The 15,234-nt window shown below is 51.5% G+C and overlaps 1 protein-coding gene across 1 annotated transcript in view; it reads right to left on the bottom strand.

The window, feature by feature from the left end:
• DNAH10 (dynein axonemal heavy chain 10) overlaps positions 1-15,234 on the bottom strand; it is a 136,186-nt gene that overhangs the window by 9,533 nt on the left and 111,419 nt on the right. Inside the window, exons 58-67 of the mRNA XM_044244403.1 lie at positions 10,463-10,644; positions 9,247-9,383; positions 8,088-8,305; positions 6,673-6,894; positions 6,245-6,392; positions 4,610-4,889; positions 3,712-3,941; positions 2,429-2,702; positions 798-902; positions 97-251 (exon numbers count right to left, since the gene is read on the bottom strand). Of these exons, the coding sequence (XP_044100338.1) occupies positions 97-251; positions 798-902; positions 2,429-2,702; positions 3,712-3,941; positions 4,610-4,889; positions 6,245-6,392; positions 6,673-6,894; positions 8,088-8,305; positions 9,247-9,383; positions 10,463-10,644 (1,951 nt within the window). The remainder of the gene's footprint in view (positions 1-96; positions 252-797; positions 903-2,428; positions 2,703-3,711; positions 3,942-4,609; positions 4,890-6,244; positions 6,393-6,672; positions 6,895-8,087; positions 8,306-9,246; positions 9,384-10,462; positions 10,645-15,234) is intronic.

Here is a 15,234-nt window from a genome sequence, read left to right as displayed (position 1 = left end):
TCATCTTCTCACTCACAAGGAGGAAGGCTACGGTTGGCGTCTCAAGACGACCGACACGGAGGGAAAGGAGGGAGGAGACACAGACCATGGTCTCACCTCTTGCCAGACCGCCACGTGTTTCTCCACATCATCGGGAAGATTCCCGAAGTTGTCTGAGAACATTTCCGATAAAAGCATGATATCCTCCCATCCCTGGTCAGACAACCAAGCACAGGGCTTTTTCCGTCGGCTCTTCTCCAGGGAAATGTTTCCTAATCTCAACAGAAGAAGGGAAGTAAACAGCCAGCAGCAGTGCGCTGGCAGGAGTGAGCTGCTCCAGACTGCGACTTCTCCCAGACCTGCGTCTCCGCGGGTTACGGACAGAGGAGGATGTGTAGGCTTGCCTTGTCACTAGCCGGGACCCCTCCCAGGCAGCTCAGCATGGCCTCCCGTCTCGGGGCAGCCTGTGGGCAGAGACCCGCTGCTCTGGGCCAGACCACAACCATTTCTGAGGCTGCAAAAGCATCAACTGAAGTATTTAGTAACCCGGTGCTATGGGGAGGTGCCTGGGGGGCGCAGTCAGTGAAGCTCTGCCTTTAACCTTCCTGGGATGGAGCCCCACGTCCAGCTCCCTGCTCAGCGGGGAGCCTGCCTTCCCTCCCCCTCTGTGGCTCCCCCTGCTAAAGCTGTGCTGCTAGAAGCCGAGTTCGGAGGAGAAGTTTGGTAATATTGTGGTTCTAACAAATTCACATACATGTGCAACAGGGGTAGGGGTGGTCAAGGGAGCGGGGAAGAATGAAAGGAGGCACGTCCTTTACCTTTTAAGAAGAAATCTAATTCTTCCTGGGGGACTCGGCCTTCTGCTTGTTCTATCTTGATCGTCATATTGAAAGAAAAAAGTAACTTGTGTCTCTCAAACAACCCTGGAGGGAGACATCAAGACGGGCACCGATGAAGTAAATTCACTTTTGAAGTGGAGTTTCCTATACACAACAAGCTTTAGCGTAGAAATAAGCTGCAAGGCCCGACATGAGGGGCGCCCAGCCCACCCCCTAGCCCTCTGCCCCCAGTGCTGGATGTCCGCAGTGTCTGAGCATACACAGCGCGGGCTCTGTCTGCACAGGGAGCCCACGAGCCGGCCTGCCATCCTGCTCACTCATTTGGGTCTGCAGGGGCCCTGTCCACCGCGCCCACCAGGGAAAGCAGAGCCATCCAAAGGCAACTGGGTCCAGAGCCACCTTCTAGATGGAACACAGGCCGTTTGCCTAAATCTTGAGTGTGAGCTCTTTGTCCCGTATCATCAGGAGAGGTGTTGACACACTCCCTGTAAAAGGCTAGAGAGGGGATGCCTGTGTGGCTCAGTTGTTAAGTCTCTGCCTTTGGCTCAGGTCATGATCCCAGGGTCCTGGGATCGAGACCCACATAGGGCTCTCTGCTCAGCAGGGAACCTGCTTCCCTTTCTTTCTGCCTGCCTCTCTGCCTACCTGTGATCTCTGTCTGTCAAATAAATAAATATAATCTAATGAATAAATTAAATTAATAAATAAAATCAAATAAATAAAATCCAATAAATAAATAAACAAAATCTAGATTTTATTTATTTGTTTGACAGACAGAGATCACAAGTAGGCAGAGAGGCAGGCAGAGAGAAAGGAAGGGAAGCAGGCTCCCCGCTGAGCAGGGAGCCCAATGTGGGGCTCGACCCCAGGACCCTGGGATCATGACCTGAGCCAAAGGCAGAGGCTTAACCCACTGAGCCACCCAGGTGCCCCAATAAATAAAATCTTCTTTTTAAAAAAAACAAATAAATAAATAAAAAATAAACGAAAAAGTCTAGAGAGGCAGTACTTCCAACGTTACAGGCAGGTCTCCCTAATAAGGACTATGTACCCCTACAGCAGGGAGGCAGCCGTAGCAGACGTTCAAACGGCTGCAGTTCCAGCAGCACATTATTTACACGAACAGGCAGGGGGCCAGACCCGGCCTGCAGCTCACTGTTTGCCCACCTGTGCGGCCCAGCAAGGCACATTCCACCAACAGATTCGTCAGGGATAGCGGGATGCTGAATGCGAAAGTTCTTTAAAACACACACACACGCGCACGCACACACAGAAGAAAAACTGTCTAAGTCAACATCTGTGATTTGAAGTCCACCTTCTTGGCCGCAGGCGTTGGCTACGTAACCGAGCCCTGTAGGGACAACAGTCCTCAACCTTCCTCCTGCCCAACTGGAATGGGCTGAACTCTGTTCCTCCAAATCCATATGTTGAAACTCTGACCCCCAGGGCCTCCAAATGTGACCGTGTTGGGAGAGAGGGCCTTTGAAGAGGGAACGGAGGTAAACAGGCCACCAGCATGGGCTGATCCCATCTGCCTCTCGTCCTCAGCAGAAGAGATGTGGATACACAGACGCCTGAGGGGCACACACGCAGACCAGAGGGGTGCTCACCCGTGCAACCGTAGTTATAGATGTTGAAGGTCAGTGTGTCCATAATGTTCCGCAGTCGCCTCATGAGAATGGAATCAGGCAGGGACTTCTTAAGCGACAAGCCGAAGACCTCCAGGAAGGCAATGAGGGAGTACTGGTACATGGCATTGACCAGGGCCATCTCAGACAGCACGAAGAACAGGATGGCCCCCCTCCTGGCGGCCGGCCTATAGCCGTCCCGCAGCCTGTCGATGTCCAAGGCTGTCTTCTCCGCCAGCTTGAGCTTCTCTGATACCTAAAGAGAAGGTGCACATCACTGTGGAAATGGGGAGACTGACACTGTCACCAGGATGACTTAGGAAATGGGCAAGAAAGTAAGGAATGCAGAGAGCAAGAGTGGGAGGGAGCAGCAAACAAATCCGTGCAATGCTCGGGGAGGACTGCAGAACACGCCCCTCTTGCCAGGTATAGTGGATGTTTGTTGGCTGGACTCCCCAGCACCTGTGCCCCGTCCTTCTAATGACAGTCCCTGACTAACTTGGAGACTCCAACTTCCCTCCTCATCCCATATGTGCGAATCCCAGGAGAGGAGCATGGGACCCAGACCTCAGCCAGTCCACACACAGCATCCCCAGCTGTGAGATCAGCCTGGGGTAGGCATGTGACTAAAATGACTCTTGGGACATTCATGATAGGGACAGGTAACGACTCTCACTCTTCCCTTTGGACCTTAACCTGAGGGGCCATGAGGCCATCCCACCTGGTGACCATGAGGGGAGCCTGGCTCATGGGGAGGCAGAGAATAAAGCCAACCCAACAAAAGCCCAGAAATGCAGAGAAACTAAGTCCTAATGGTATGTTTAGAGTCCTGGATCCAGCCTTGCCTGAAGCCATCCCTGGACTTCCTGTATTCTAAACTAATAATCTCCCTTCTGACTTAAGCCAGGTAGAGCTGGGTTTTCTATCATTCTTGACTCAAAAGGGCAGATCTAATGCACAAGGGTCCCTGGGAACACCTCCAGGGCTCCCCTCCCCATAGTGCACCCCCATAAAGGTGGCCTGTTCTCATCAGGAAAAACCTCAGGTGACTAAGGGCCCAGATCTGGTGCCAGCACAGGTGGCTGTCCCCCACACCCACACCTTACCCCAACACCTCAGCTTCTAAGATGCAGGAATGAGGCCCTGAGATCACTGAACCCAGTTTCCTCCTTGAGCAGATGAAGGGACGGACGCTCCAAAAGCACATCTAGGAACCACCCCGCTCCCTCCCTCCCAGGGCAATGCACCTTCTATGCAGATGATACCTCCATGGCCTTGGATTTGGTCTCCTCCAGGGTCTGCACTAGCTCCACGTTGTCCAGCATGTTCCCCGTGGAGGTTGCCAGCTCCCGAAGGAGGGAATCTTCCAAATCCTTCAGCAGGTTCTTGTTCTCACTCGTCTCCTGGATGAGGTGCTCCCGCTGCTCCTCCAGCTCGTGCCTCTCGTAGGCCACCAGCACACTCAGCAGCTGGTCCTCAAGACCTTTCAGTGTGACTATGGGAGCAAGGGGAGGCCGTCACCACCAGATACCCCGCACGTCCTCGCCTGCTGCACGCCTGTGCCTGGTGCGGGCAAGCAGAGGGTGTGGCTGAGCCTGCATTTGGGGAACTTGAGGACTGGCTCCCGCCATTGCTTCAAAGCCACAGGTCCGAACAGTCCGGAGATGCCCCTCCACAGAGTGGTGGGTGACAAGCCTGCAGAGGCTCCCATCGATTGGGCAGCCCAAGATGAAAGCACACCCAACCTACTTAACCCATGTAGGCAGCTGTAGGACAACCCTAGAAAGTGTAAGAAATGGCACCCAGCTCCTAGCAGAATTCTGTTGGGAGGAGGGGAATCCAAAACCATGCCACATATTTAAATGCAAAAACAAAGTAACTTCCTGCCCCAGGAGAATGGGGATCCTATCCCACTCCAGGCGTGGGTATCCGAGCCCTATGGTCCAGATCCAGCGTGCCCCAGACACGCGTCTCCCTGCCTCCCAAGGGGGGGACCCAAGACTTCATTGTGAAGAACTGGCAGATGAAGATGTGACCCTGACAGCATGACCTGGGGTCAGCAAACAAAATGGCGTCCCCTGAAAGCCCTGACTTCCCATTGCGGTCTCCATGGTAACCAATTTGCCACAACCAGTTTGCCACTGGGCTTGTATACATCCTCACCCGTGTAGTTGATGACCATGGCCTTTCCAAACACGGATGGGGTGTATCTGGGATTGGCCAGCTTGGTGTTTAGGTACAGCCTGAAATTTGAGTCGTAATCCACTTCCTTATCACCCAGTATGATGAACTGCCGTCCTTGAGACACTTTGATATTTTTCTCTAAGACGTTATCAATTACAGGGTCGATGTACTCATCCACGTCATGGAACAGGAAAGGGCTCCCATACTTTATGGACATCTCCAGCTGCTTCAGGAAGTCGGGGTCATTAAAGGAAGCCACCTGGAAGACAGGGGTGCTGTGTGCTCAACAAACACACAGGGAGAGCGCCTCAGGAGCAGGGAGTGGGCACACCCTAGCCTCAGAGGGAGCCAAAGCAGAGAAAGAATGGGGGTAGGGGGTGGGAAGCAAAGCACAAGACCCATAGAAACCAGAAACCCATCAGGTTCAGGGTCTGAACAGCCCAAAGTAATCACGACAGAGTCTCACGACCCCTCACAGAATGGGCCATCTCGGGCCCCCCGGCAGGCTGAGAGCAGGGGGAGGTCGAGGATGAACTCTGCATTAATAATATTTGTCTCACTGTAGCTCTGTGTATATTTTAGAGACATACCTGCCCCCAATAGCATGGACATTCTCAGGAGCGAGGACCAGGAAAAAAAAAATCAGGAAAAAGTAAAACTTATAATCATGGGTTTGGGAACTAGTTCAGCAAAAAGTGACTGGACCCCAGCAATTTTACCCAGGAAAGCTGAACACATACACCCACCAAAAAAAAAAAACAAGCAAAAAAACCAAAAGGCACATGAACGTTCACAGTAGCATTACTTGTAACAGCCAAAAAGTAGAAATCATGCAAATGTCCATCAATGGATAAACGAATGGTAGAATGTTGTCCATCCACACAACGGACTATGATTCAGCCATGAAGAGGAAGGAAGCACGGGCTCCTGCTACAACTGGGATAAGCTTAGCAAACACGATGCTCCGCGAAAAAAGCGAGACACAAAAGGCCACACGGCGCATGATTCCATTTGTGTGAAACTCTCCAAAGGAGGCAAATCCATAAAATGCATTAGTGGTTGCTAGGAGACAGGGAGGGGGGAAAACGGAAGGATGATTGGGGACAGCGACTAAAGCACACAGCATTGCTTTTTGGGGTGGTAAACCCTGATCCTGGTGATTGCATAATTCTGCATATAATACACTAAAAACCACGGAGGTGTATGCTTTCAAAGGGAGAATTTCACAGTATGTGAATTACATCTCAACCCAAAGATCCTGAGGTATCTTTCCTCCAGTCCAAAGGAACAAAGTGACTGAGCATCTTGGTCCAACACATACAGGTAGGGGGACACAAAGATAAGGAAAGCACGATATCCAGCTTTAAGCTGCTCATAGCTGGGAGGTAACACACAGGTAAGAAAGCAAAGCCCAAGACAGGTCATGCTGCCCTCAAGAACTCAACAGGGCAGGTGAGCAGAGAGGGGGAGGGCTCTACCCAGGGGTGAACAGGACATTTCAGCTCGGCATTGCCAGGGGCGCGGGGCTGCCAGGTAGAGATGGTGGCTGAGGCAAGCTCTGCCCTGAGCATGGGAAGTGAGGGCAGAGGACACCCAGGGAGGAGCTGGCCATACCCGCAGGTTATTTTTCTCTTCTTTTCTCTTTATCCAGTTGAGGGCCTGCTGCTGTGGGTCGATGCAGAGGGGGAAGCGGCTGGCCCGGGTGGTGAGGATGCCATTCTGAATCGAGAGCTCATCAGGGGGCAGTCCCTGGGATCCCCACCTGGAAGGGACAGTGACAAGGAAGTCTGTCTTGCCATGTTGTAACCGAGTGCTAAGGGTGGTAAGACTGGCCTTCCAGAACAATCTACTCCCCGCCCCAGGCGGCTCCACCCTTCCCCACGGCTGGGGAAGCTGGATTTGCAGCTCACCCTGCCATTTCTGTACAGGCAAGTTGGCTGCATGCCTTGCTCTCCCGGGCCAGGGTGATGCCCACGTGGACCGCTCACTGACCCCACCCCACACAAGGAACCCACGTCCTCCGTATTCAGGGTCGCACACACCTGCTGATCTCAACGTCATCTGTGAGCAGGTTTTCTAACCGGAAAGGCTGGCTCAGGGGAATCTCCCGCTCCAGGATGTCATTCTGCCAAACTTGGTAGACCATCTGGTCACGGAACTCCCACGTGAACGCGCCCTCGTAGCTCAGGAAAGCCGCGCACAGCAGGCAGTCCCCCAGCAGCTTCACCCGCCGGTGCATCAGCTCATCTAGGTCATTCAGCCACCTGGCGCAGGAGACAGGGGCTGCGGTAAGCTGTTAGCTCTGGCACAATCAAAAGGAACATTCGAGAAGAGCCACCTTGACAACACTGCTAACGGGACTAGCCAGAAGGAAACATTGTTGGAGATAGTCCCTTCTTCTAGAAACAAAGTCGGAAGACCTTGTTCAATTTTAGGGCTCAGAACCCAGCATCTAATGGGCTGGAAAAATGTTTACGAGAAGCATCTAGTCTCAAAGCTATTTATTAAGTAGCAATCACGTTGTCTCTTTCTTTTTTTTTTTTTAATAAGTTTTTTTTAAAGACTTTATTTACTTATTTGACAGAGATCACAAGTAGGCAGAGAGGCAGGCAGGGGGGGGGGAGGCAGGCTCCCCACTGAATAGAAAGCCCGATGCAGGGCTTGATCCCAGGACCCTGAGATCATGACCCGAGCCGAAGGTGAGGCTTTAACCCATGAGCCACCCAGGTGCCCTGTTTCTGAATGCTTTAAATCAGCATTTTGCTGACACACCCAGCAGAACTCCTGAGCTCAGGTCTTGGCTTGGTGACAAAATTCTACCCAAGATAAAAGGGAGTAGATGTTTCCCTTGGCCCCTTCTTCTAAACACCGAGAACCTTCTAGGTTTTAGAAATACTGAAAATGGTTTGTTTCCCACAAGCAAACAGTATTTTCTAGTGTCTTCTGTATAACTTGCACAGGCGCCTGATTAGAAACTACTCTCGCATCCAGCGGACCAGCTCTGGCCAAACGGCCTTGCCCCGAGGCACCAGACAGCCCTACCTGCTTAAAATTGAAGCTCAGGACTGAGCCAGACTCAAGAGCCCTTGGAAGACAGCTGCCCCACAACCGAGGTAGACCCCCCCCCCCAGACCCACCCAGGACGCGCTCGGGGTTAAAGATCACTAGGAAGTCAACATTTCCAGAACAGACAGAACCTTGCCAGAGGCCGCAGGTGCCTCCCTGTCTCCGCAGCTAGCCTGCCTCCATCACCCTTGACAACTGTTCCATAAACCGCAGAACTTGTAAAATGGCCTTAGCCAGGACAGTAGTGAAATCTGAACTCTCCCAAGAGGTCTCCAGATAAAAGCACAGCGTGACGGAAAGAAGACACGGTAAGAGATTCAGGCCGGCGTTCGCAGACAGACCACAGGGTCTCCCTCAGGGCTGTCATCGGAAGGGTTCCTCAGCCGCTGACCTGACGTTCTCGGACCCCAGCCCCGAAATGAGCTTGTCCGCCGCGATCAGCCGCCTCTCCATAATCTCGGCTTCTTCCTGCAGCATTTGCTTTTCCAGAATGGCGGCCTCGTACTTGGCCCCCAGGGCTTCCAGCTCCCTCTGGATCGCCGCCAACTCATTCTGGATCCTTTCTAGTTCACGCTTAGTGAGGTAGAAGTTCCGCTCCAGCCTGGCCACCTGAGGGAAGACAAGTCCCAGAATGCTGGGGAGGGGGACCACAGTGGGGCAGGGATGAATGAGTCTAACCCCAGGGCTTAGGTCTACACCACGTTTCTAATGTTGTTCCTACTTCTTGGGGCCACTGTATGCCCTGCTGAGGGATGTGGCTCCTTTCCTTAGTCACCTAGCATTGGCTTCAAAAGCGCTAATCCCATTGGAAAACAAGATGTCCCACACCCAAGTTAGTAGATGGCTTAATTTCCATGCGTGCAGAGGTCACGGTAAAATGACACTGTGGTTCTAAGTCAAAAACTCAAAAGAACTCATCGAGAACAGTCCTCGCCTTCCACCTGGTCCCACATTTTCTAGGAACAAAATTCTGAGGGATAAAGCAGTGTCAATATAGATGATCAAATCAACCTTGTAACTCTCTTTGTAGTCTGTGTTCTACATGTTACTTTGACCCAATGGTTCTCAGGTGGGGCCGCCCCAGAGGACAGATGGCCATGTCTGGAGACATTCTGAGTGGTCAGATCTTGGGGGTAGGGATAATGGCATCCAGTGGGCGGAGGCAGGGGTTCCATTACACAATCCTACAGAGCACATTACAGCACTCACTCCCCACCCCCCTGAGAATGGTCCAGCCCCAAGGGTCAGTAGTGCCAAGACACAGCATCCTGCTTGAATTACAGAGGGTGATTTTTACCCATTTATCCTACTCTTTGCACACAAAATTTGAAAGCCTTCCAGACTTTGGTTCTGTCCGTCCATTCACACTATCTAGACGAGAGTGATATAATTCAGGCCTCTCATTTATTAGCGGTGGTGGAGGGGGAATGGTTATGTGATGCAAAATCAGAACCTTGCCCGCATTTGCCCAGCAAAGCTGTGGACGTATTAATTCCAACTCCAGATTGCTTCCTGGGCAGCTCCGTTTAGGTCTTACACATGGACAATACCTTTTCTCTTTTGGGCTTGATTTCTCTAAAAACGTCACAGTAGCCCATCACAGCTTCAACAAACTTCAGCATCCCCAAGCCTGCTTTGCTCACAGCTTCCATTTCTTCAGTTGTGGTATTAAGAGTCTTCAAGAGACCTGATGATCAGAGATGGAATGATCTTGATGGGTCACAGGGCCCATCTTGGGAAAATAAAATGGGAAATAAATTGCCGACGGACAAGCGCCACTAAATGAGTTTTGTGTAGGTGGGTGCTTAAGACACGAGTGAGGGGCACAGGTTACGGCCACCATGTCCTAGGATGTTCCCCAGGACATCCCTATGATCCAGGCACCTCTGTGTCCAGGGTGTCCATGGGGACCCCCAACTGTGCAACAAAATGACTCAGAGCAGGCAGCTAGCTGGAATTCATAGGCTGTGATGGGTCACCATCACCTCTCCCCGCCCCTTCACCCCAGGGATAATTTCACGCAAACGGAAACCCACCCAATCAATATTCAGGTAAAGAGAGGTCCTTGGATTTTTTGTAGTTGTTGTTATCCTTTGTGTTTCATTTAGTTTTGTTTCTGAGTGGCTGAGAAAGAGCATTTGAACATTCTGAACAAAGCATGAAGATAAACAGTGACACTGTGAACTTGAATGGCTTTTTGCAAAGACTGAAACCTTGTTCCCACTGGCTGAGCATCTAGGTAGGACAGGCATCGGGCTCAAAGGGAAAGCCGGCATTCTATAACCGAAGACAGGGAGGCTGGCTGTGGGCGGTACCAACCCCTCCTCGCCCATCTCCCAGGGACCTACAGGAGACTTCATACTAGCAAAAGGTGCAAGGGAGAAGTCAGGGGTGGACCATCTCTTGCACCACCAAGCCTGATGCACAAGATGGACCGAAGAGGCGGCCAGGCTGGGTTCCATAAGAGGATCCTATTTCCTAAGGAGAAACACCAGAGTGATAGTTCTTGAACGTTCGGAAGGATGGGCTGCTACTGACCATCTAGCTCCCAGCCGTCCCATCTCACACAACGGTGCCTCCACCTTGCTCATTTCCTCTGGGAATGATCCTTCGGCCTATTCTGCCCAAAGAGCCACAGTGACAACTGACCCCAACAGGAGGGTCGGCCTCTGACAAGCCCCCTCTGTGCTCTCCATCCCTGCTCCCAAACCGTGAGCTGTCAGACAGAGACAGACCCTGGCTCTTCCTGCGTCCGTCTGTACGCACCTCTGATATTTTTCACCTGGCTCTGCGTGATCGAATCAAAATCAATCTCCATCAGAGACCTCAGGAAATTTGGGTCAGACATCATGCCCTTGGCGGTCTTCCAGTTGAGTTCCTTGTACCCTTTCATGATGAGGATGCACTCACACACCGTCTGCACCTGTTTGGGGGGCTTGGCAAAAGATCTGGTGAGAAATAAAAATGCGTGTGAATCAGACCCAAGACGTGCCCAGGATCTAGCCTAAATGAGAAAAGTTCCAGAAAGTTCCAGAAAAAATGGCTCAGCCCAGAGTCCTTTCTTAGAGGTGACACAACATAGAGGCCAAGGAAGCCATATCCCAGCATGGACTTGGGCTCCTCAGGGGAGGTGGAAGCTGCTCCCAGGGCAGGGACTGGTCTCAGCCACCGGGGACCAGAACCACAGGGGTGGGTATCATTAAAATGCAAACCCAAGCCACTCAAGTGTGAGTCAGTAGGTCAAGGAGGAGCCTGAGAATCCATGTTTCTAATGACAGCTTGGCGCAGCTTCTCAGACTCTGCCATGTAGCCACTGGCATTACTGCTGTCCTCCTCCTCCTCCTCCTCCTCATCTTCGTCCTCTTTTCTGTTTACTAGATGAAGACACAGCGCTCAGAGTGTCTAGACAGGCTGCCTGTGTCCACACAGCCTGTGGGGTCCAGGGTCCCCACAGCCAGGGCTCCTTCCAGGCTAGGTCACCCCTTACCTGTTTCCTTTGCCTTTGAGGAGACCAGACAGTCACTCGGCCCCTCCAAACACTCAGATGTCCAGTGCCTTCCCCCCTCCAGGGCACTGAGACCCCCAGTAAAGGGCCAAGCATGCAGCAGCACCGGTACACACGTTCAGGACCGGGAGCCATGTTAACTGCACTGGGGACAGAGGCAGGGGCGCTGGGCTCCCTGCTGCTCTCGAAGGCTCTCCACACCACGTGAGTCTTGCAGATGCCAGACCACGGAGAGAGCCAGAAGCATCAGGAAAACGATGGAGAAGAGGTGAATGGAAGGAGGGGAAAGAGGGAAGAGGGGGAGAAGAGAGAGGCCCCCTGAAGATGACCTAGCAGGGAGGGGGAGGCAGGCAGGGGCCCAGCCATCCCCACAGAAGGCCTGACCAACCCAGAGGCGAGCGGGAGGGCGCGAGAGCACGAGAACAACCCAAGCAGGGTAGAGGTATGGAGACGGTCTCTACTGGGCAAACGCCCCAGCCGCCCTGGCCCCAGGACCCCTGCCCACCCGCCCGCAGACAAGAGCGGCGAGAAGGAGCGACACGGCGCAGGGACAAGCCAGGGCAAGGACTCCAGCACGAAGGCCGGTGGTTAAAGTGGTGATCCTGAGTCACCAGGGAAAGGTGCAATTACACCGGCATCAGGTGCTTGTGAAAGCCCACAACGCTGTCAACGGTCTCTAAAAGGCTTCCTTCCAGGGCGGGGGACGGAGGCCAGGCCCAGGCCACTGATCTTTGAAGAATCAGAGGAGGAAAGAATCGGTGAAATGTTCTCAGCTAGAAGATGGAAAGGACCCCAGCCCCAGTGAGGGGTCCTGAGTGTGTGGGCGAGTTGTAAACCATCCAGCGTTCTCGGGTTTTCCACCTGCAACATGGGGAGGCAGAGCCAGACCTTCCCGCTCCCAAACCCTGCGAGTCTGTGAAAGTGACATTCTGGGCCATCAGCTGACAAGCTATTACCTGGAGCGTGTTGCTACAGAAGGTTTTGCTGTCGTAACACAGGACAACTGAGGTATTAGTAATCCTGAGGTTCTCAGTCTGGGAAATAGATACATTTTTGTTTCATTTCCTTTCTCATATCACAAAAGAAACTCAGGAGAGAGCTCCTGAGTGGCTCAGTGGTTTAAAGCCTCTGCTTCAGCTCGGGTCATGATCCTGGGGTCCTGGGATCGAGCCCCGCATTGGGCTCTCTGCTCGGTGGGGAGCCTGCTTCCCCCTCTCTCTCTGTCTGCATCTCTGCCTTCCTGTGATCTCTGTTAAACAAATAAATTAAATCTTAAAAAAAAAGAAAAGAAAAAAGAAAAGATTCTCAGGAGAGAGAGAGGAGGAGGATATCCTGCCCTCCCTGGAGGGAAAGAGTCATCACAAATGCCACTCCCTACCTTCCCTCACTCTAATCACCCTGACGCTCTGACTGTGTCTGCTTTTCCCTCAGCCCAAGCTCCCGCCAGCCTCAGAGAGGGCCCCCCTCTAGTCTCCATCCTACAGCTGGTGGATCACTACTCTCTAGTCCCAGCTCAGTATAAATGTCGCTTTCAAGGGACGCCTGGATGACTCGGTCATTAAGTGTCTGCCTTAGGCTCAGATCATGATCCCAGGGTCCTGGGATAGAGTCCTGCATCAGGCTCCCTGCTCAGCAGGAAGCCTGCTTCTCCCTCTCCCACTCCCCCTACTTGTGTTCCCTCTCTCACTGTGTCTCTGTCAAATAAATAAATAAATCTTCCAAAAAATAAGTACATAGATGTATAAATGTCCCTTCTAGGGAGCAGGGGAGGCGCCTGGATGGATCAGTCGGTTAAGCATCTGACTCTTGGTTTTGGCTCAGGTCGTGATCTCAGGGGGTTGGGATAGAGCCCCCCACTGGGTCCTACACTCAGTATGGAGTCAGCTTGAGTTTCTCTCTGCCTCTGCCCCTGCCCCTCACCTGCCTGTCAAATAAATAAGCCTTTAAAAAAAATAAATGTCACTTCCTGGGGAATACCTTCCCCGACTCCCCACCCCCCAGACTAGGTGAGGTTCCCCTATTATCCACAGTCATGGCAGCAAAGACCGTCCCGCCCTAACTTCTTGGGTGATTTTCCTGTACACGTGGGATTCCTGCATGAATGCCTGTGCCTTCCTGAGAGTGTCAGCTAAAGGTAATGAAGGCCTTGCCTGCCGGCTCATTGCTGCTCAGCCCCTGTGCTAGCATGGGGCCGGGGTGGGGCGGGGATGTACGCACCCAAAGACTGCCAAATGAATGGAAGGAAGAAGAGTAAAATCGGGGGCACCTGGGTGGCTCAGTGGGTTAAGCCACTGCCTTTGGCTCAGGTCATGATCTCAGGGTCCTGGGATCGAGCCCCGCATCGGGCTCTCTGCTCAGCGGAGAGCCTTCTTCCCCCTGCCTCTCTGCCTACTTGTGATCTTTCTCTCTCTCTCTGTCAAATAAATAAATAAAATATTTTTAAAAAGAGTAAAATCACAAGCCAGTAACGAAGGGAGCCTTTTGTACTACAGAGGATCACCCACTTCTGATCTTCATGACTCCTACTCTCCCTGCCTTAACATCTAATGATTTCAACAAAGAGGATTGAGCATTACAGAATGAAATTGTCAAGATGTCAGTGCTAGCTCACCACAAATAACATCCAAACAACCTAAAAAAAGCCAGATTATAGTCACCCAGAAAAAATAAAATTGGATCCAGACTCGCAGTGAACCCCTGGAAAACCCAAAAGATAATATTTCACTGTACAGAAATGAACTGTAAAAGTATGGGAAGAAATCATGGGGAAATTGTTTTACAATCCTACAGTTTTATTTTTTTTTTAAAGATTTTATTTATTTATTTGAGAGAGATAGACAGTGAGAGAGAGCATGAGCGAGGAGAAGGTCAGAGAGCGAAGCAGACTTCCCATGGAGCTGGGAGCCTGATGTGGGACTCGATCCCGGGACTCCAGGATCACGCCCTGAGCCGGAGGCAGTCGTCCAACCAACTGCGCCACCCAGGCGTCCCAATCCTACAGTTTTAAAAGGCCATTTAAGTATGACATGATATCCAGAGGCCACAAAATAAAATATTGCTAAAGTCTGTCATGTAAATACAAAAGTCTTTTATATAGCAAACACAAACACACACACAAACCTCACAATCAAACTCAAATGGCCAATGAACCACTGGGGAAAATATCTACAATTTACATCATGTTTAAAAAACGGATCTCCGGGTACCTGGGTGGCTCAGTGGGTTAAGCCTCTGCCTTCGGCTCAGGTCATGGTCTCAGGGTCCTGGGATCGAGTCCCACATCGGGCTCTCTGCTCAGCGGGGAGCCTGTTTCCCCCTCTCTCTGCCTGCCTCTCTGCCTACTTGTGATTTCTCTCTCTGTGTCAAATAAACAAATAAAATCTTTAAAAAAAATGATCTCCCTATCACGTAAAAAGCCACTGGAACTGAAGAAAAAAAAATGAGCACTAACGATTTAAGAGATAAACATGCAAAGCATATGAACAGCTCACAGAAAAAGAAATACACATGACCCTCATACACATTTTTCACATATGAAAAAAAAAGGCCAACGTCACTCGCAATAAGGGAAATGCACATTAAAACTACACAAACACCCCTTTTCATCTACAAAACAAGCAAAAATCCAAATGCATTATAATGCTCTCCACTGGTGAGGCTATGAGAAAGCAGGCACTGATGTGGATTACCGGGGAGTGTAAGTGGGTTCCACCCCCAGGGAGAGCATTAAGCAGCTGCTGTAGACATTATAAACACACACACCCTTGGACTTGGGAGATTCCACCCTAGAAATGCAACCTTCCAGTGGACTTGCCCAGTTGCACAATGAAGTACGGTCAGGGTTATTCTTCTGCCTTCGTCAAGGCAGAACACTGGCAACAAGCTGAAGCTTCATAAACCGGGGGTGGTTAAACAGATGACGACAGGGCCGTCCAGCGGAACGTGGTGAACTCTTCTCAAACATGGGGGAAGTTCATCACACGGCAACTTGCAAGAGATCTCCAAAACACATTGTTCACCGGAGAAGTCAAGA

This window comes from Neovison vison, chromosome 3, assembly GCF_020171115.1.
Source record: "Neovison vison isolate M4711 chromosome 3, ASM_NN_V1, whole genome shotgun sequence".
Classification (NCBI taxonomy): Eukaryota; Metazoa; Chordata; class Mammalia; order Carnivora; family Mustelidae; genus Neogale; species Neogale vison.
This window is presented reverse-complemented; position numbering and strand designations above follow the sequence as displayed.